Source organism: Colossoma macropomum, unplaced genomic scaffold (assembly GCF_904425465.1).
Source record: "Colossoma macropomum unplaced genomic scaffold, Colossoma_macropomum, whole genome shotgun sequence".
NCBI classification, from domain to species: Eukaryota; Metazoa; Chordata; class Actinopteri; order Characiformes; family Serrasalmidae; genus Colossoma; species Colossoma macropomum.
In genome coordinates, this window is record NW_023494795.1 from 3,324,987 (window position 1) to 3,348,746 (window position 23,760).

Below are 23,760 nucleotides of genomic sequence, written 5' to 3' on the forward strand. Positions count from 1 at the left end.
CCCCTCAGTGTATTCATACCCCTGTGTTTGTTCAGTCTGTTTGTCTTGCATTGTGGATGTTACTTTGCCACTTGTTTTTGTTGATCTTGTTTGGTTTTGTGTCATTGTGGACTTGTCTGTTCTAGCTGATTTTAATAAAAGCAACTTGCACTTGCATCCTGCCTCCTCACCTCCACCATTACAGAATGCAAGGGAAGCAATGAGTTTGCAAGGACTTATTAAGGAGAATGAGGTCAGACTTCAGGAGGGTTACCCCCTGTTCCTGCGACCCGGGCTCCCCCTGTTCCTGCGACCCGGGCGCCTCCTGTTCCTGTGACCTGGGCGCCTCCTGTTCCTGTGACCCAGACGCCTCCTGTTCTTGTTCACATGCCCCAGTCGCCCTTGGATTCTGTTTCCCCAATGTCTGTCCATACTCCAGTTCATAGTTTTGTTTTTTCCCTGTCACCATGTACATATCTGTACCAGTCTCCATCAGTGTTCCTCTTTCTGTGTCTGGTCTTATTGTACCCATTCCTGTCAATGTCTCTGTCCCTACTGCCCTGTATCCCGTATCTCCGGTCCAGTCTCCTGTTGTCTCTCCACTTGCCTCCAGTCTTGTCACCTATCCGGTCTCATGTTCTGTCTCCTGTCCAGCTCTTCGTTCCATCTCCTGTCCAGCCAGTTGCCCCATCTCATGTCATCCTGCCTCCTGTTGTCTCCTTCCACTTCTAATGTCTTATCTGTCTCATCCTTCCTCCCATCTCCTGTCCAGTCCCATTTTCATTCTACTGTCCAGTCTCCTATTCAGCCAATTGTCCAGTCTCATATTCTGTCTTTTGACTCCTACCCGGCTCCTACTTTGGATGGCCTTTGTTATTCATGCTTCGGGAGCTGCGCATTAGGAGGGGGGTTTTGTTCTGTGTCTCCTCCCTAAACCTGCCTCCTTGTTATTTGCTCCACCTGTTAGAATGTAGACGTTTGGTGTGTCATGACATCATATCGTTATCATCCAGATAAATATCATAATATACATCTACGCTTGTTTTGCCTACCCTTTCTTGCATATCTGTTGGATAGTACAGCTTCCAAATACATGTACTTTACAGGCATGGTCAAAAATTGAGGGTATTAATGGGAAGTTTGCCCCTCTTTGCTGCAGTAACAGCCTCTACTCTTCTGGGAAGGACTAAATGTTAGAACATTGCTGTGAAGATCTGATTGCATGCAGCCACAAGAGCATTAGTGAGGCTAAGTACTGATGTTGAATTGCTAGTTCTCGATCGCAAACAGAACTCATCCCAGAGGTATTGGATGAAGATCCATCCCTCCAGAGAATGCAGCTCTGACCAACAGCACAATTTTGGGGGCTTTATACACCTCCAACTAATACTTGGCATTGGGCGGTGTGACCTTTACCTTTGTGTGGTGTTGGGGTCTGTGGGAACCATTTTCAATGTTTACCAAAAGAAAAATGATGCGATTTATTATTATTTCAACCTCGGATTCTTGGCCTTTGCGCATTTTCATTGACTTCACACTGTTCACCCCTTACACATTTATATTACACATGTGGTGTTGGGGTCCACCGGACCCACAGGTAATAAAAGTGTGAAGCTGCTGTGTCCCTTCACTCTGTCCACCTCCTATACGGCCTGCTGGTGAGACCTCAAATCCAGAGAAGACACCCCAAGAAGCCCAGCTTCTGCAGCCAGAGCCGGATTCAGGAGGAGGAGGCTGGAGTCCCTTCAGCCCGCAGACCAACCATCTGCAGAAGCTGAAGTGTGAGATGCTGTTGCATATGTTATGTCTGACTTTCTTACCTTGATCAACTATAAAGCATGTGTGTGAGAGAGAGAGAGAGAGACAGACAGACAAAGAGACAGAGAGACAGAGAGACAGAAAAATGTGAAAAATTCCTGATCTAAGTATTTTCATCATTCTGGGTTGCTGCCAGTCACAACAAAAAGAAGCGCTGTGAGGTGTTTGGACCTCAGATAGACAGAAGGACACAGCATACATGCAAGAAACACATATGCAACAAACACACAGCAAAACTCTGCCCCTCGTGTGTTGTACATGCTGGTGTGAGTGGACCGTGTGGTCAGTGGGGCTGGTGTCCTGTGTCGACCGATGTGGATAGTGTATCTGTTCAATGGTGCTGATGTTTTTCAGACTAATATAAATGTGTTCATTTTCTTAGCATTGCTTAATTTAGATTTCCTCGAAATAAATGTTTTTCCTTTTTTTGCATTTTATCACAAATGGATAGCACTTGTTTATAGATATGAACAGAGGTAAATTATAAATATTAACCATAAATTCTGTCTTTATTGCTTGTTATTTGGATAAAGTAAACATCTGGTATTTTCACATAAATGGTTATGGCTGTATTGACTTAAAAACCTAATAACGTGGTGGGTCAACCAGACCCGCAAACATTGGCTGAGTAACAAAAACATGAACACCACACAGAGGTTAGGCTCATGTGCAGCTACTCCAGAGCATCCCATTCTATTGGCAGTGCATTTCTATGGAGCGGTCCTGAACACCTGTGTCAGCAATAGGTGCACTTTAAAGTAGCCGAATTCAGGAACTGGATGGGGAGCATTTGTGTACACATATAGTGATAGATGGGGCCAGGCATCAAATAAATAAGCCATGAGCTTGTGGGTTCACTGGGCCAGACATCAAACAAATAAACCAAGGGCTTGTGGGTTCATGCCTTGTGCATTAACACAGGTGTGATGAGGCGGGTTATACTTTAATGACATGCATTTGTGCAGATCATGCACAACCTCAACAAAATGAGCACATAAAGCTACTTAGCACAAAAAAAACAGTTGATGGTAGAACAGCACACAAGCACAAAACATCACAAATGGGTCATTCTACAGAAACGGTAGCACCAGAGACATTTTTAATGAAAAATACATTTTACAAAATAACTGCTACAGAGCATCAAACCACATGTTGTCAATCATGGAATATCCACTAAAATATGGAATTTAATCCATTTGTTTTCTGTTTTTTCACAATGACCTCAGAATAAAGTCGGTCACACCAGTGACTTCAGCTAAAAGCTTCATATGAAATCATGAGCTAAATGAGAAAATCTCTGATAACTGAAAGACACAGTGGACTCACCATGTGCTTTTCGTCATAGATCCTCAGAAAACAGGTAAAAGAAGTCAAGTGATGTCATCAGTGTGATTTTTATTTCAAAATAAGACAATTTTTGTTACACAGTAACACCAGTGACACAACTGGGGAGCAACAACTTTCATTATATATTTTATAATATTTATTTGCCATTTGTTTTCTTTATGTTGTGTAAATCATATATTTTATAGTCATGCATAGATTATTGCAGTTAAAATTGCAGAAATCACCCTTTACACATGACTGTGAGGATGAGCTCTTCTGTGGTGCTTGGAATTCTATATGATTGATTTAAAAACCAATATTGCTAAATTGACGGATCAAGAAGGTGTAATTGTTAAAACAACTTATTGTTTTACTTTAAAATGTAAATAAATTGTAACCCTAACATATTTTTAAGTGTAATGTATCTGTAAACGCTAGGGACACAAAAATGTTTCCATAAAATGATTCAAATAACATGCAGCACCACTGAACACTGACCAATTAAGCTCAACATAATGCAACAACAAGAGCATGTAGACTGATAGCACTGAAAACAGTGCTCAGTCAGCTCCTTCAAGGCTGTGAATAGTGTGAATGTCCCAAGAAAACAAATATTACCATACAGCACTGTGTGAATGTTTTATTCAGATGCTTATTTTTGTTTGATTTTATCTGCACTGTTATCTTTTCAGCCCTAAATTTCCTGTAACAAATTGTGTAGATGAAAATAGACTTAGTATTCCATCTACAGCATGAGCACTCAAGCAAGAGCTTCTCAGCTCTGGAAAGTCTAACACCGCTCCCCACAGCTAACCATAAGCTGTAGAGCACCCCTGCACTGTGGGTAAACAGCCCCCCCAGCAATGAGCAGGCCTTATGTTTCCCTTTACATTTCCAAGTGCTTCACTTGATACTTGGGTCAAGTTAAACGGATCCTTGTTTTTGAATATTGATGAAAAATACAAATATAATCTATATAGAATAATATGTATATATAATATATCCAACATATTATCCAACAGAATAGACTTTTTTTACATGTATAATCAAAGCTGTACTATCCAAATTCGTAGATATGTTTACATATTTAAGGTGCAAATGAGAAAATGTATTTGTTATGAATGGATCATCAAATACTGCAGGCTTCTGTTTCATAATGCCATTTGAGGTGTAGCTGTTAATTCTAGTTACTATCATCATTTTGCAAAACCATTTCCTATACTGTTTAAATATAATTACATGATTAATTACATAGTTACATAAGGAAACAATAACACTTACAGTAACACTTTCTATGAATGTCACCTTTGTAAGCATCTATAAACACATTCATAACATGTTATAATGCATTCATAAGACATTATAAACATAGCTATAAATATTTATAAAAATGCATTATACGTTATAGCCATGTTTATTATGCATTATGAATTGAAGTACTGATCATAACAAATTATAAGAGCTCATAAGTTGTATTTGTCCGCTCTAAGTAAAGTGAAGCGTACTGTACTAAAGCCTCCTCCAGTGTTCAGAGTGAGGCTTCAAGTTGAAGTATTTACTGAAGGATTTACTGAAACACTAAAACATTCACAGTAAAGCACATTACAGGCTTCAAATGTCAGAGTTTAAACTAGAGCTGCCATCAGTGTTTTACCCAATGTGGGAAAGGTAATGTTCACCACCGTTAGCTTGGTATTTGTCTTTACTTTACGCTCTCCAAGCTGGGACTGACTTCTTTGGCACTGACATTATAACATGTTATTAACACTATTTATAATGCATTATATTAACAAGTCATAATGTATAATAAACATGGCTATAAAGTGTAATTCAGTGTAATTCTTTTTTATAAATGTTTATAACCATGTTTATAATGCCTTATGAATACATTATAACATGTTATAAATGTGTTTATAGATGTTTACAAACACGACATTCATAGAAAGTGTTACCGAACTTACATTATGCATATGTATAAAGGTAAATATCATGTAAATAGCCTCTTACTGTGAATGTTGTACTTTATTTGACTCATCTAAACTGACAACTAATTTTGCTGCCAAGAACTTAAATTAGGCAAATAAGGCTATTTATGTTGCTGTTAATCCTTTTTACATTGCTTATATTATGTATTCACTAAAAAACAAATAATTATATTTTTATTGTGACTTTGCTAAAGACAAATACACATATTTATGTAGCCCACATAAAGGCTTATAAGTATCAGCCCAAAAATGATCCATTAGCATATCTGACTGTAAATAAATTGGGATCAGAGTCAAGGGTCCCACTTTATATTAAGTGTCTCTAATAACTGTGTAGTTACATGTGAACAATGAACACAACAACAATGTAACTACTACTGATTCAATCACTGTTGCCTCATATAATTACACAAGCGTACCTTAATAGCTGTAACACCCTATTCTCTCTCATGTAATTACACAAAGGTAATAACAAATGTAATTACATTTGTAATCAGACTGGAACAGCAGTTTTTTCAGAAGTTTTTTTTTTTTTAGTAAGCAGTAAAAAGAAGGTATGTAATAACTTACATACTGTATCAGCCAGCATTTATGCTACTAGTGCTGTGACACTGTAACCAGTTTCAGCTTTAAACCATTCTGTAATGTAACAGAACAGCAGACGACCCCTTATCTTAACATGTAACTGATAACATTAACTAAATGTGTTGCATTAAACCCAAAGCAGTGTCTATATTACCACTGCCTTATTACACAGTACCTACATAACAACTACACAGGATCTGTCCACTTATTATAAAGTGTGACTTTAACACTGCAGGGAAATTCCTGTGTAGAAAATACACTTGTGTAATTACATGAGGCAAAACTGAAGCTGATACACATGTGTAATTACATAGGCTGTACTTCTGTATTCCATCTGTAACAGTGACTAAATCAGCAGTAGTGACAGTGTTGTTGCATATGTTGTTCATGTGTAACTACACAGTTATTAGTGACAATTTAAAGTGGGACCGAGTCAAGCGTCAAATTCATGCTCAGTGTAGCTTTAATTTTACTTGTTCTATATTTGCACTTTAGACTTCTGTTTGTTTTGATCTGAATAACTGACAATCACATGGTAAAATATATACAAATGTGCTATAAATTGAAAGTTTAGAGGCTGCACTGTTGAAAGAATTCCTCCTCTTCTTCAAGGGGCTACATTATTGGTGGCGATAACTGTGACTTCTCTGGATGAAAGGACAGGAAGCTTATTGTCGCATTTCGTGTGACGTCACAATGTATAGGCTCCGCCATTTTGAAGGCCGACTACGCTGGGAGTGACTGCGCTGCCTGATGCCTTCAGTTAGTTGTGCTTTGTGAATGATTTTCCTACAAGACGCGACAGAAGCTGAGAGACACACAAACCTTTAATTCAGTGTTTTCACTCCAGGTTTGGAGCCGCTGCACTGTACAGTTTAGTGTTTCTCTCTGCTGTTCTCACCTCGTTCAGCTCAAGAAGGGATTAATTAGCTAATAATATCAGGTATTTTAACCAGGAAACCACAGGTATGCAGTGCAGGGGTTTCAGGACTGGAGCTGAACTCTGAACTAACTGCACTAGTAAACTTACAGAATCACGTCTGACGAAATACGACGTAGTTTTCTGACCCACGACATGGACCCACTGACGTGAGGAGCCGGTGGGCTTCTGTGCTTTTAAATACTGTGAGCGACTCTCCAGATTAGGGGGAGGGGCTGAGTATGAGATAAATATAGACGTCAGGAAACACAGATTTGGTAGCTTTTCCGCCAGTTTAAGTGGAACCAGGAGTTCAGAGGAAACTGTATAAGGATCACATCGACTTGGTTGAGGAAACGTTTTTCCTTTCCAAATTAATAAGAGTAATTTTAGCCATCTTTCACCTCTAGTTACGCTCATGCGGAGCAGCAAGGCCAGAAATTCAGTTCCAAATGTAGCAGCCACAACAGAAAAATCACGTGACTGAAACCCTGGGATATGCCACAAGGGTTTGGCTGAAACAAGCACAGCGCCCTGGTTGCAGTGGAGTCAAATTGGCCTTCCATCACTGACTTAGTGAAGTGCAGGTCAGAACCCTGTAATCCCCACTTCTCTGGCCTCTTATTCGCAGGGATAGGGACCTGTGTGTCTGACAGTGTGAAGGGATTTTCCAGAGCATAAATCTCTTTGTCAGTCTTATCATGACACGACACTGATTATAACGAAGGGCACAGTTTAGCTGCCGCTGCCTGACATCTTCCAAAATGTGGTGATCTCAAAAGGGCAATTATAGATCACGTTAATGCTGTGCTACAAAATGACAAGGGAAAAAGCTGGAGAATGTCTCTGATGAGTTATGTTAAGCTATGTTTTGTGCAGCTCAGCCGTTTCATAGTCTTGTAATGCTACTGAAAGCACAGTGTATCTTGGATGCCCATGTGTCATTGTCACTCCTTCCAAAGCTCTTTGATTTGTCCATTTATTTGTTAAAGAAACAATAAAAGATATGAGAGAAGTGTGATCATGTCAGAAAACTCATAAAAGCTTGCTGTGTTGTGCAATTTTAGGAAATGCATGCAGGAGCTGTTTCATTCTGGAGGTCATTAAAGTCCCCCTTTCAATATTTGCAGCCTTCCATCTGAAACATGTTGTAAAACAATCAGAATTAGAGGTGGTAAAAAAGAAAAGCGACAAAATACAGATCTCAGACTCCTGCCACTGGAGTCGATTCCATGACTCCACTCAAATTTAACCAAAACAGCACCAATATATCATAATAACATGATCACTATGAATTAAAAAAAAACTTTGACTAAAACGTTGGCTGGACATTACTCTGCATTAACACACTCCACTTCTACTGGATTTGCCTCGGATGTAAGCCACCTACCTAACAATTAAGCACACATATTAAAAGTTATAGATTAGTCATTACTTTCAATGAAAAATATACTCAGATCAGTCATAACATTATGACCACCTCCTTGTTTCTACGCTCATTGTCCATTTTATCAGCTCCACTTACTATATAGGTGCACTTTGTAGTTCTACAGTTACAGACTGTAGTCCATCTGTTTCTCTGATACTTTGTTAGCCCCCTTTTACCCTGTTCTTCAGTGGTCAGGACCCCCATGGACCCTCACAGAGCAGGTACTATTTGGGTGGTGGATCATTCTCAGCACTGCAGTAACACTGATGTGTTGGTGGTGTGTTAGTCTGTGTTGCGCTGGTCTGAGTGGATCAGACACAGCAGTGCTGCTGGAGTGTCCACTCACTGTCCACTCTGTTAAACACTCCTACCTTGTCAGTCCACCTTGTAGATGTAAAGTCAGAGACGATAGCTCATCTGCACAGTTTGTGTCAGTCATCCTCTAGTCCTTCATCAGTGGTCACAGGACGCTGCCCACAGGACACTGTTGGCTGGATGTTTTTGGTTGGTGGACTATTCTCAGTCCAGCAGTGACACTGAGGTGTTTAAAAACTCCAGCAGCACTGCTGTGTCTGATCCACTCGTACCAGCACAACACACACTAACACACCACCACCACATCAGTGTTACTGCAGTGCTGAGAATGATCCACCACCCAAATAGTACCTGCTCTGTGAGGGTCCATGGGGGTCCTGACCACTGAACAACAGGGTAAAAGGGGGCTAACAAAGTATCAGAGAAACAGATGGACTACAGTCTGTAACTGTAGAACTACAAAGTGCACCTATATAGTAAGTGGAGCTGATAAAATGGACAATGAGCGTAGAAACAAGGAGGTGGTCAGAATGTTATGCCTGATCGGTGTATATATTTTTTGTTCCCAGACCACACATAGGTAAAAAGGGTTTATTAACATAGGGAGTATCTGTAATCAAAGTCAGCCAGTCCAAGGTCAAAAACCAATACGCCAAAAACAAAGCAGGGTTCATACACAAAATGGCAAACAGAGAAATAGAAGGCACAGTAAGGCTTTGATAACAAAGGCAATAGCACTGAACTAAGCTAAAGCCTGGGCTTATATACAAAACTATCAGGTAACCATAATAAAGGACAGGTGAAAGTGGTCAGTATTCAGGTGAGGCAGAACGTTAATTGCGATGAAGGTAAACAGTCACTTCGCCTTCGAGAATATTCTGTTGGAGTAGCGTATCTTTAAGTTTGCATTGGTTGTGTGGAGTAGTGGTTGTGAGCTAGTAAGCTCATGTTTATTAATGATGTTTGTGTGTGTTTTAATGGTCTATGTTTTAAATATGGTACTAATTGATAGTTAAGGTTTGCTGGCTTACCTTAGATCAGTTTGCATGGACGTGCCTTAAGTAGCTTCTCAGCTAATTTGGCCATGTCATGTTTAACTGGCTAGTTTACTAGCTCACTAAGTAGCTAGTTAGCAGGTTAACATTAGCAATAATTGATATTTCCTTGGTATTTTGCTTGGGATAAATAACCCATTTGGGCATGTCACAGATTATAAAAGCACTGTCAACAAACTGTTACTGGCCCTGCACAGTTGTTTTCTAAAATGTGTAAAAATAAAACATTTCTGCAATTTTATATGTTTCAGTTACCTTCTAAAGTTTCCCCAAACTGACATAAGAAGGAGTGATTTGTGCTTTCGTTTTTTTCTTTTTCGCCTTTTACCATTCTGCTGTGTCAAAATCATACAAAATACAAAATCATAATTTTGGTGGTTTGTAGGAAAAAGTATATATGAAACTAGGTAATTAATAATATTTTAATAATATATTGATATACTAATATATATATATATATATATATATATATATATATATACACATGGGTCCTGAGAAAATACACTTTGATCAAAATATTGTCTCACAGAATGAGTTTTATGACTCATTTCACTCCAGTCTCTGCTGAATAAGATTAAAATAAGAAAAAGTTTATGATTTCATCATTTCCATTAGAATTTCTCTATACAGACGTCTCTAAACAAAAGTGTTGCAACACTTTTTTGCATTTCTCTCAGTTACTCAGTGACTATTTGGACCAGCCCACCCAATTTTTTTTTATATATTAAACTTATGTTTGACTGCTATTTATGCACACCATTTAAATATGATTACATATGATACATACATTCACAATATTTATTTAAATGAAAGAAGTAAGATGTTGCAACTAACCCCAACCCTGGGGACAGCTGCAACACGGATCAGGGACGGTAAATATAATAACATGTTAAAAACATGTGAAATACATTAGACTTCACTATTTAACTTTTGCTTTTTGTCTCAATAAGCATTGAAAATATGCAGCGTTTTACAATAATATCATAGTATTATTTATTTGTACAATGATATTATAGTATTATTTAATTATTTACTAAGTAATATCACTGCCCTGACTGTCCTGCCCTCATCCCTGGTTACATTTGAGGCTCATTCCAAAATATTGACCCAAATTCCTCACTTGTGGCATAGCCTACTGAAAACAAACACAATACAATTTGTAACTAGTTTTAGATTATTTATTCACTGCATAACACCCCTCAACACACATGCACACACATAACAACAACAACAACAACAACAATAATAATAATAATAATAATAATAAATTTGCCTGTTCTCATCATAAGTGGACTGGTGACCTGTCAAGGTTGTCTCCTGCCTTCCGCCCAGTCACTGCTGGGACAGACTCTGGCACCCCCTGCAACACAAGAGGATAAGCGGATTAGGTAATGTTCGTCACAAGCAATAAAAAAGATAAATTGTGCCTTTGCTGAACTAAAATGTTAAAAAAATTCTGTTGTGTGGCCTATTTTTGATATGGTTTGGGGACAATTGCAATAAACTTTTTCAAACTAAGTAAAACAAGTAGGTTTATATTAATTAAATCATACAAAAGTTCAGGACAGTATGACAAAAATAACTTTCATAACTCCAAAGAGAATGGGGTGTAACTGAGCAAGTTCAGTATGAGTGTCATCCATATCCTATGGTGTCATCACTCTAGCATGTTTCTGATTGGAGGAATGAGCCTTGTTGTAACCATCCTCCGCCTCCCCCAAATCTCCTCTCTCCTCCTGAAAGGGGTTATAAAATTCAGAAATCTGTAATCCTTCAATAATCCAATATTCAAGTCTGCTTTATTTCCCCTGCGATAAAGAAAAGATAATCTTTTGTTTGGGTTCCCTTTTCAAGGCCTATTGAATGAAGGCCACGCGGCAAACCTCGCGAGATTATAGTAGTGCACTTTCGTAGCGCAGGCAACGTCAACTGCGCCGTTACTATAGCGACATCCTCCCGCACGTCTCTTACGGCACCACCTTTAGCATCCTCCTCCTCCTCCTCCTCCTCCTCCTCCTCCTGCTCCTCGCAGCCTCGGCGGGTCCGCAGCATTTTTCCCGGGACGGAAACGCGGCGGCGGGGGAAGATGGCGCTCATCCCTTCCCAAATCCTCAGAGTAGCGATCCTCCTGTCCTACTTCTCCATCATCTGCAATTACAAAGCCATAGACATGCCCGCGCACCAAACATACGGCGGGAGCTGGAAGTTTCTAACGTTCATAGACTTGGTAAGTGCAACACAAACAAACAGTGCTGGCTGTTTATGTGAGGAGCTTCTCGTAGGCTGGGTGAGGAGACAGGCAGGCCACACTGCAGCAGCAGCATCAGCAGCATCAGCAGCAGCAGCAGCATCAGCAGCCACGCTGATACAGCCCGACACTGATTAGCCTTCCAGACAGTTGAACGCACGTTTACACGACTTCACCTGCCTGAATTACGGACAGACCTTTTCCCTGTGAAGCACATCTGTGGCTCGCTGGGCTCACTGTGTGGTGAGGTACACAGCACATCACCATCCTCAGCTCACATCCAACGGCCCAAGCACTAACACGGGGTCTATCTGTACAGATAACGGGGCTTATATTGTTCCTAAGTAAGCGTCTTTCTCGTGTTTACTCATACGAGCATATGTAGGTCATGTCAGGTGCCAGTGTCCGGAAGCGCGCATGCGCGTAACCGCATGACTGGCGAGACCGATGTTTTGTCCGTCTACGCGCTAATGACTCATGTTTTCCACATAAACGGCTCGTTTTTCTTCGCTTTTACAACGATTTTTAATAGAAACAGCGCTGGATGCGCACCAGCAATAAAGTTGTTGTGTTCTTGTGTTCTTTTCTGGCACATCTGTTCCAAAAGCTCCATGTGTAATAAATACACAGGCTCGCTGGATTGTAACTGCTCTTTATGTACATATGTACATTTCAGTCCAGACGTTTGTATGGAGAAATAGTTGTAGGTGGAAGTGACATTAGGGGCACTTTAGACACTGAGCTTGTTTACATGCACCCAATAATCCTATAACTGCAGAAAATCAGATTCTGTCAGGAATCCGATCAACATGTTTACATGCTCTTGAGTAATCAGATAATGGGGAAACTCCTGGTCTACATGAGTCAGACAGTAATCAGATTTCTGCTCTGCAAGCAGCCAATGAACTCATGGAAGAAAACGTGATGTAAACATACTGTCATGACTTCATGACACGTTTTTTTTTTAAACTTCGCACCACTTTACCTGAAAATATGAACATGCATCATCTAGAACAGGGTTCTTTAATTAAAATGCTATAAGGTCCAGTTATGGAAAATATTCTTAAGCAAAATTAAATAATTCATAGTTCATTGGCAATAGGTCCAGGTCCGACAGAGTCCCGACCTGTGTCCAGACTCGGACCACAGTCCGCCTATTAGTGCCCTCTGATCTAGAAGATGAAGAATATTTAAATCCTTTATTTCGTGTTTGGTTTCAGCGCCTCTCCAAAAGTGTTTTGCTGCGTCTCGCGACATCCACCGTCTGATCTCGCAATTCACAGACTGAGAAATCCGAAAGAAATCAGAGTAAGAGTTACATGACCATTTGAATAATCGGATTGAGTGCATGTACACATGTTCACTGTCTCACCCTTAAGACAAATCATTCAGATAAAAAGAGTAAATATAAGTAGGTTTATTTCTACAGTGCCATTGGTGACAGTGACAGAAAAACGCCTAAGATCAATAGGAAGATACACAGAGAGGAACTAAGGCTCAAACGTAGAGCTGCTCTGTCTTGTAACGTATATAGGAATTTTTGTGTCTTTGTTTGGAAGGCAGATTAACAGAGGCACCCAAACCCAGACAATTCTGTAAAATAAGCCAGTGATTAATTTCATTAGAGGAAAGATTTAATGGACTACAGATGGGCAAAATGGCAAAAATATATAACGGTACTTCAAGACATGTTCTCGATACACAGTGTGCATCGCAGTGTTAAGTTTTTGGAGGTTTAATGTTGGAAATTAAAAAAGACCCAGTGGTGCCACATTTAAAAACACCACCAAAAACGATGAACACAACATTTATACAGCATTTATTTATTCAGCATTTTACATACTGCCCTGCACTGCATCCAGGCCTAATTATACTCTGTTTGTAATGAAATGTGGAGGTGGGCAGTGGCTGTGTGGAGATTTTTGCCAATCTGATTGAATTTATTCCAATTATAGATTAAGACTGAAGTGTTTAAATCTCACTGTACTCAACAATCTGATGGAAAATCTCTGTTTACATGCTCACTACGAGTTATCAGATCCAAAATGACGCGTGGGTGTAGAGAACCGCTTAGCAGACGTTACCATGACAACCAGCATCATGTGAGCCCAGTCAGAGTGAGATGAGCAGCAGTGAGCAGCGCTTGTGTTTTCAATTACTTTAAAATGATGTCAGACTCAGGAAAACGTCCTTCACATGTCCTTATTAAAGAAGGCCGAGAGGACGACGTCGTGTTCTGAGACACATAAGCTGGACGTCCGTCCCACCGCCGTCTTTTAAAGATCAGAGCATAAACTTCGTCTCCTCTGCAGACCAGTTTCTGCTCCGCCATGTTGAACGGTATAAACTTTCACTATGACACGACGAACATGATCAGAACGGACTTAAACTTTCCGATAGGGAATGTAATCAGATACAGGCGTTTACACGGATATTATTCTTCTATTTAACGGATTATTTACAGGATTACCCACCTCGATCAATCAGATAGAAACTTATTCTGAATGGCCTCAATCAGACTAGACTATTCTGATTGAGGTGTTTACATGAACGTATTCTATTCCACATGAGCTATTAGTCGGATTATTAACGGATTATTAGGCTGCATGTAAACGTGGCTATTTTTTTTGAAGAATAAGAATTCCCCCCTTTTTTTAATTTCTGCATAATTTAGTCTTTTCAAAACAAAGTCTTTCAGAGTGTTTTGATGTTGAATGGTGCATTGTAGAGAAACGTACTGATTCAAGTGCCAGTAGACACCATGAGAAGGATAGGAACCAGGGGTTGCCATGTCTGCAATGCAAATATATCTATTTTTATCCTGAATGAACAGTGAACCTACATGTTTCTTGAGAGTTTTATATGTGATGTTGATAAAGTGATTGATTGATTGTCTTGACCACTATGGAGCTTCATGCTGTACAAAGCTGTGCAAACCTCACCTACATGAACTGACCCTCCTGCTGCTGCTGCATAAACTCAAACTATCTAATTAACCGTTGCTCTGCCTGTTTTTCCCCGTTTTGTATTCTAATATTTTATTCTAATGCTGTTTGCTATCCGGTGTCGACCAGAGGAGGATGGGTTCCCCTTTTGAGTCTTGGTTCCTCTCAGTGTTTCTTTCTCTTGCTCTTAGGGAGTTTTTTCTTGCCACTCTCGCCATTGGCGACGCTCATGGGAGCTCAGACCCAGGTTTTTCTGTAAAGCTGCTTTGTGACAACACCTGCTGTAAAAAGAGCTATATAAATAAACTTTGACTTGACCTGACTTGATTAATTAGTTAATAAATAATTAATTGATTAAAGTGAACAATTGTTATTAATGTGCAAAAAAAAACTGTAGAAGTTTTTTGGATATTTTTTGTCCTGCTACCTCCCTACAATTAATTCATTTTAAAAATAGGTTTTAGGCCAAAAGCTTATGTAATGTCAACACTACTGTAAGGCAGTGTTTCGGCATCAGAAAATGTATTTGTAACCATTAAATGCAATAACTTTATGTGATGTAGCTTTCAGAGGCGTTAGGTTCAGACGTCTGGTTCCTATCATTACCACTGTGAAAAGTTCTGATTTGGTAAATTTCTCTAGATTGACACCTTTTCTGTCTAACCACTCTGAAAGACCATGTTTGAATCATAGATATAAGTACCTAGATGCTGCATTGGGTCCAGCCAGGAACATCAACTGCGCTGCCATTTTGGGGCGGTCAACATCGCTGCTGGACTGCATTCAGTACCATTACAGAGCGGCAGTTTAAGAAAGATACTGTCCAAAATTACACAATTTCAGGAATATCACACTCAGAAAGTGTGACAGGATTATATAACAGAGGGAACGCAGTGATCCACACTCATGTCTGTGTGATGCGTATTGTCTGTGTGATGTTTGTGTAGATATGGCCGTGTGGTTGGTGAAGCACAGAGAACCTGTTGATGTGATTGTTTTTCCTCTGGTTTTATATTCAGCTTATTTCATTTAATAGTCTATTCAGGATCTTAACTTTATGTAGTAGTTATTTATTTATAATGATGGTTAAAGCTTGTAGTTACAGCATTCCTTAATCTGTGTAGATACTCATAATAGATTAACGTTAGAACCTTCTTACACAAGCCTGAAGTCAGCTTCTTATTTGCCAGCTTCTTGTTCGAGTTTTCCCGTTCCACCTTAAATGGTGCAGGCATATTTTTATGTGTATTAAGATTACAAGTGATTCACACATTGATGGATTTGCTGATTGTGTTTCTCACGCTAAACTCGGTTTTTAACATCAGGTGCAGACTGAATACTTTCCTGTTGGTCTGGACGGCTAATTATCACGATCAGTTATTAAAGAAATGAAAGCTACCGAGAGCAGATCTGTGCAGCCCAGATTAATCTGTGTCTGAGGATTATAACAAAACAAATGTGGTGAAAATCGGTTGAGTAATACGGAAGTTGTGGCTGATTTAATCCTGAGACTCATCGTCTCTCAATACAAGTGAATTTGTTCACAAGCAGATCTTGACCTCTCCAACATGGCGGCCGTGCAGACGTATTGCTTCAGATAGAGAATGATAGACAAAGCAACATCTAGGTGTGTATATCTGTGGTGTGGATCTTAACAGTTTAAAGCTGCCCTGTGTAAGATTTGGGGGTCCCCTCTGGTGGAAAAGTGTAATTGCACCCAATGTGCAGAAGAACATTTAGAAACATGGGTTGTGCTTTGGTCTCCAGGCGGATGAATCTGATGATTGTGAGTGTGTTGAAAGAGAATTCAAAGAGGACTCAGTCAAACTTGGTGAAAGACTTGTTTTCTGAGGGTGGAGGTGAATTATCTACTATTTCACAATAAGCTTCTCAGTATAGTGTGGATTTTGAATGTGTGATCTAAACATCGAGTCTGACCTTTTTTAATCTGTGCATGCAACGTTAATATGTAAAGACTCCCATGAAATACATCCAGACACCACTTTTTAAATTCTTGTTATTTTTTTTTAACTATTTTAAAAATATTATTTCAGCCTTTGCAGGGTGATTCATAGCAGTGCATGCCTGCCATATTTTAGCACATTTTTCGTCTCCTGACTCAGTAATTCTACTTTCAGTTTGAACAAAAAAATCATACATACTCTTACATAGTGGGGTTTTAATTATGTATAAGTTCAGTTGAATTCCCTTTCCACTAATGACATACTAATAAAATCCACAATATGCTCAGAAAAGCATATATGTTGTAGTTTTTTTAAGATAGGATAAGATAAGAACAATTTATTGTCCATTAAATTTGCATTAAATGGAAATTTGTCTTTGGCAATCTGGCAAATAAATACATAGACAAATACTAAAAACACTTACAGCAACAATGCACATTAACTATGTAGGGGGTTATGTATTATGTCCTTATTCAGAATGGTCACAGCAGAGGGCACAACGGATTTTTTGTACCTATTCTTCCTGGTTACTGGGACCTTAAATCTCCTGTTTATCATGATGACAATAAAATGTTGTCATGTTGCCCACCCCTACTACTGATTGTGTTGGACATCTGGGTCATTCTACAGAAACGTCCATTTTTGTGTACCTAGCGTTTACAGATATATTACACTTGAAAAACATGTTAGGGTTACAATTTATTTATATTTTAAAATAAAACAATAAGTTATTTTAACAGTTACACCTTCTTGAGTCGTCAATTTAGCAATATTGGTTTTAAATCAATTATCTAGAATTACAAGCACCACAGAAGAGCTCGTCCCCACAGTCATGTGTAAAGGGTGAGGCCATATTTTGAAGTAAAAAAACATATTTTAGCTGCAATAATCTATACATGACTATGAAATATATATAAAACAAATGGCAAATAAATATTATAAAATATATAATGAAAGTTGTGGCCCCCAGGAGTCGAGTCACTGCTGTTACGGCGTAACAAAAAGTCTCTTATTTTGAAATAAAAGTCACACTGATGACATTACTTGACTTCCTTTTACCTGTTTTCTGAGGATCTATGAAGAAAAGCTCATGGTGAGTCCACTGTGTCTTTTAGTTATCAGAGATTTTCTCATTTAGCTCATGATTTCATATGAAGCTTTTAGCTGAAGTCACTGGTGTGACCAACTTTATTCTGAGGTAATTGTGAAAAAATAGAATACAAATGGATTAAATTACATATTTTGGTGGATATTCCATGACTGACAACATGTGGTTTGATACTCTGTAGCAGTTATTTTGTAAAACGCATTTTTCATTAAAAATGTCTCTGGTGTTACTTTATTGTGAGGATCAGTAACAGCAGTGACTCCTGTAGAGAGACAGAAAAGTGGACGTTTCTGTAGAATGACCCATCTACAAGAGGTGAGATGTGAGAACATAGTTGGAAAGTTCAGTAGAAATTCAGAAACAGGTTAAGAGTTCATGCAGGGATTGGCAGTCATGGAGCTGAACACAAGTCATTTCAAATTCTAGAGGAGTCTGATGATAGACTATCACTTACAATCCAACAAACATAATTATGCTAATTACAACACTTGCTTGAGCCTCGAGCTGCATAGCACGATGATATCTGTCTGCAGAGCCACAGAGCCACAGTTTCACCCCAGCTGGTTCGAGACAGTGGCGTTCAGCACATGCGCCAACACTTGTTTTGGTTTTTCTTAGCAATTGTGAGGCCAATCAAAGTTTCAGTTGTTTTATGTAAGTTTCCAACAAATATATGATAAATTTGCGTTGGGCTAATGTTATATTTTAAGCTTAAGCCTAAAATAAACTTTGGTTTGAACACATACAGAGATTCACAGGCTAAATATTACACAAATTACTGGTCAGGCATAACATTATGACCACCTCCTTGTTTCTACACTCATTGTCCATTTTATCAGCTCCACTTACTATATAGGTGCACTTTGTAGTTCTACAGTTACAGACTTTTTACCCTGTTCCTCAGTGGTCAGGACCCCCATGGACCCTCACAGAGCAGGTACTATTTGGGTGGTGGGTCATTCTCAGCACTGCAGTAACACTGACATGGTGGTGGTGTGTTAGTGTGTGTTGCGCTGGTCTGAGTGGATCAGACACAGCAGTGCTGCTGGAGTTTTAAACACCTCAGTGTCACTGCTGGACTGAGAATAGTCCACCAACCAAAAATATCCAGCCAGCAGCGTCCTGTGGGCAGCGTCCTGTGACCACTGATGAAGGACTAGAGGATGACTGACACAAACTGTGCAGATGAGCTATCGTCTCTGACTTTACATCTACAAGGTGGACTGACAAGGTAGGAGTGTTTAACAGAGTGGACAGTGAGTGGACACTCCAGCAGCACTGCTGTGTCTGATCCACTCAGACCAGCGCAACACACACTAACACACCACCACCACGTCAGTGTTACTGCAGTGCTGAGAATGATCCACCACCCAAATAGTACCTGCTCTGTGAGGGTCCATGGGGGTCCTGACCACTGAGGAACAGGGTAAAAAGTCTGTAACTGTAGAACTACAAAGTGCACCTATATAGTAAGTGGAGCTGATAAAATGGACAATGAGCGTAGAAACAAGGAGGTGGTCATAATGTCATGCCTGATCGGTGTACAAGCAGCACAAACAGTCACTGTTTACATCAGAGACGTTCAACCAGCCACTGGTTGAAATATGAATATGAACACCCTTAACTTTCCCATAAGGACTTTGTTTATGTGGCCGCTGGAGTGAAACTGTGGCTGTCAATCTGCAGTAAACAGCGATGGTACGAGACCAATGGTGGTGGGAAGCCATAGAAATGTTGCCGTGATGGTGGCATTACTGGAATAAGAGTTTGATGTGCAGGCTGATTGTGTTGGCCATTAAGTTTTGTTGTACATGAACTGGTAAGCTTGGACGCCTGCAAGCGTTCAGCATCCAATTGTTAGAATTTTCCATCCCTGCTCCATTGAAAGATATAGAACATCTGTTTGGCTGTCGTAATGTAAACATGACATAAAATTGTTCTCTGGGGGAGGCGTACATTTTGTATTTGAAATATGCTTGAAATAATTGGGTCAGCTTCACGCAAGGGAAGCAGAATCACAGTAAATGTGATTTATTAAACCTGTATATTTGCATAATGTTTTGATAATTCATCATGACACCAGTAAGGGACCTCTGACAAGCGTCTTTGTTTGCTGTGTGTTCTGTGGATCCTGCCCACTTTGTGGTGGCTTTTGCATAAACTGCTATTATTAGAACAGACAATAAAGGCATGTTAGCACAGATTGTCTTCGCTTGGCATGCGATAAAGTCGCTTCTATGACAAACAGAGACTCTCCCAGGGGAAACGAGGCGCATCCATCCGCAGCATCTAGGGATGCACAGTTCCTCAGTACGAATGTCATATTCATCCAGGCTCTTACTTACTCTGGACTCGGCTCACTCGCTTCACTGTGATTTCAGCTGTTTATGTTTTCGTCGGACCTCATTCATTATTCACTGTGAAGTCCAGATTTGGGTTTCCATGATCACAATGGGACACTTGAGGAGTGAGGCATTGAGCTGAGCCATAAAGTGACTGCTCGCGTGTGTCCAGACCTTTCAACAAAGAGATCAAGGCTGCCATTGTTTGATTCGCTGTGCAAGACCTCTCAGTGATCTACTATTGCATAAAGAGAAGATGAGGTTGCGTGGCTTACTTCACGGCATTCAGCGTCTTCGTACGGCGGTTCAGTTATTCTGTTGCTGGTTCCAGAAACTCACAAGCATGGACAACATTTGAGACTTAGGGCGGGGGGCAAGCCATCTCAGTCAACTATAGATGTGGGTCTTCATCAGTGAAATAAAATAGCCTGTATATAAAATAAGCAACATTTTTCTGAAATAAAAAACTATATTTAGCGAATAACCTACTTTTAGGTTATTTGGGGCAGTCATGAGCTGGAGGTTAAGGAACCAGCTATGCGACCGGAAGGTCGCCGGTCCATCCTCTGAGCCGACAGTCTGTGACTGAGGTACCCTTGAGCAAGGCACGTAACCCCCAGCTGCTCCCCGGGCGTTATGGATAGGGCTGCCCACCGCTCCAGGCAAGTGTGCTCACTGCCCCCTAGTGTGTGTGTTCACTAGTGTGTACGTGGTGTTTCACTGCACTGATGGGTTAAATTTCCCTGTTGTGGGGCTAATAAGGGTCAGTCATCTTGTTGAATAGGATCTTGTTCTGATAACTGCAGAGACCAATGCTGGTCTTGCACCAAACGACTTTTGAAGCAATTTCACTGTTGCAGACAAATGTTGGAATAAAATCATGCAACTCTTGTTAGAGTCGCGTCGCGCTCGCATCATCTTGATCATTTAGTGTGAGGTGGTCAGGACGGCTGTCTTAAGTCAGTCTTTTTCTCGTCTTGAAACTGCGACAAAATCAACCGTGTTTAATATTATCTTAAGTTTTAAGTCTTGGCTCATGCAAATAGTGACGTGCCACAGTTACACTTTTTTTTTTTATTTTGTTTGTTTGTTTTTTATGGTTTAGTTCATAACACCCAATCAATGCTGAATCGCTGCATGTTTTGTTGGTGTGTAAATCTTTATGTCAAATTAAAAAAGTAGCAGCACATTTTACAGGTTCCCATCTGTACCACTATAGAGTGGAAGGAAAAGTGTTTATCTGCTTGTAAATTTCCACCAGGTGCATGATGGTAAATGATCTCAGAAATCTAGTTGCAGTCTTGTAAATAGTGACCCTGCAAGATTCCCAGTCTTTGCAAAATCGTGACACTGTCTTTAGATGTGAGAGGGTGTCAGACTTTAGTCTTTCAAAAGTCTTTTCAAAGTCTTCTACTGTACGGTCAGCATAAGTTAAAATGTTGCTAACCTCTTCAAATCGCTGATTAACTGAGATCAAGACTGGTGCCTCTGTGAACCTTGTCTGTTAAGACAGTTTTTGGCTTTTTAAAGGAGTGGTCGTCAGGTTTTTTGTGCCGTTTAGCCGTTTTTAGCCATTTTTTTCAGTCATATTTACCATATGACTAATTTCTAAAGAGAAATGTCACAAATGCAGCCAATCTGTTGATTGTTATCACTACCCCTCCAGTCTCTAGCGTCATGGAAACCATTCTGTGTATATATATTAGATAGTTTTGAGGTAAATCCGCGTCCTGCCTCAGGATATAATAGCGTTATGACTGGAAAACACACGGCCATCCGATCATAGCCTAAGAATCTCAGAAGCATTTTTCTCTGATGGTACAAACAGTAAAGCATGCGGTATTTAGGAGGGTTTGGTTACAACAGAATACAATGACAGCACATATTCAGCACACAGAATTGCACATTTTTACTCCAGATGTTTCAGCATCTGATCTATTTTGCAATTTTGGGAGATAAATAACACGAGGCAGGTCAGTGTACTCACACAGTGTTTGAATACTGCTGGTACACAGTTTAGGGGTTGTGCAGACGCCTTGTTGAGACAGCAGATATAGCACAGCTTTATTGCTTACTTGGATAACCACTCTAGCTGATGTTAGCTGGGTCAAGAAACAGTGAAGGCATATTTCTCTGACAGACATCTTGGTACATATTGAAACAAAAAATCTTTGTATCCCCTCTGCTTGCTTTATGGAAATGTATATTATAATAATGTGTAGTTTTATATATATATATATATATATATATATATATATATATATATACATGTGTGTATTTAATGTATTTCTTAACCTACTGAAGCAAACTTAAACAAAATCTATCTAATTGTTATCAACTTAAGTGTATTTAGAAGTGTATGTTAAAGCATAAAGTTTACAGTATGCTTTAGTACATTTGTGTTGTGGCTATTCTAACTAGTCACAGATCACTAAGAGTGCGGATGAATTAAGGCATTTAACTCAAACTAACTAGCAGTAAAATATAGGTAAAAAAACACTCAAAAGCATGACTTAATGCATTTAACATGTATGTATTCATGGCTTAATTAGAATTTAAATACACTTAAGTTCAAAAATAATAAGTGTAAACATTAAAAGTCCATCCATTAACTATTACGGATACTTGAATATCGAAATTATTCTGAATGCTCATCCCTGACACCGGTACCACAATGTCATTGCATAGTTGTGCGTGACTCAGTGTTTTCAAACATTCTTGTATGTAAGTTACGTGATTTAATTGAAAAAAAAAAGATTTTTTTTGTAAATGCTTATGTATTTGTAGTACTTCTACTACTACTACCATTACTAACAATAAAAAAAAATAATAATAATTACTGGCTGTGATTCAGTTCTAACTTGTTCTAACTATTGTTCTAATTTAGACAAAGACACAGTAGACACAGCATAAAAAATTAATTTTATGGAATTGTTATTGTTATTTATTCATTTTTATATTACTATTAGTAGTGCTAGTTGTATTATAATTCCTAGTAGTAGTCCTAGTTGTAGTTTGTGGTATGCTGATAAACATTAAAAAGTGTATATTTTGTGTAGTTTAAACACATCCTTGAAAAAAATATACAGGATTTATTTTTTCCCTGCTTTTATTAGGAAGCCCCACCTTGAAGAAGACCAGGCTAGTGGTCAGAGTTTTGAGTTTGAGACCACTGCTTTAACCTGATTTGTGTGTCGTGGCTGTCCTAACTAGTGATCCGACAAACATAAATCATGTTGATTAGAAGTAATGCAGGCCAGTCTGTTCATATCAATGGTTCAGTCATGTTTTAAATATCTTAGATGGTATATCACAATCACAGTATGTAGCAATATAACTTCAGTATGGTGTCTATATCTATATTGTGTGACCCTAACTGGAATATTGGATAACTCCCATATTGCAGTGTGCCCTCACACACTAAAATATGGTGTGCATGCGTTGCTAGTCACGCTGAAAAAGCCTGAAATAATCATTTTGAAAGTCTGAAGTCTTGGGTGAGATTTTGTGGGGGTTTTTCGGACCACATTGTTCATCGTTACCTCTTTACGCTACACGCACAGCCTCAAAACAGAAGGTTCAGAGTCAAACCGTTTAACTAAAATTGAATTGTTTTGTTGAATTATTTACTTTGTTTTTTTTTCCACATGATGCCTGAGTATAAGGACCCAGTTATCAGCACAGGCTTAAATTCACCAAAGTAAAAATACAGGGAGATTCACTCGAAAGAGGCCCCGAATAT

At 39.3% G+C, this 23,760-nt stretch overlaps 1 protein-coding gene across 1 annotated transcript in view; it reads left to right on the top strand.

Moving 5' to 3' along the window:
* The first annotated feature begins 11,473 nt into the window (after positions 1–11,473).
* The window catches only part of aig1 (androgen-induced 1 (H. sapiens)), a 68,773-nt gene continuing 56,486 nt past the window's right edge, over positions 11,474–23,760 (top strand). Inside the window, exon 1 of the mRNA XM_036582632.1 lies at positions 11,474–11,638. Within this exon, the coding sequence (XP_036438525.1) occupies positions 11,498–11,638 (141 nt within the window). The 5' untranslated portion in view covers positions 11,474–11,497. The remainder of the gene's footprint in view (positions 11,639–23,760) is intronic.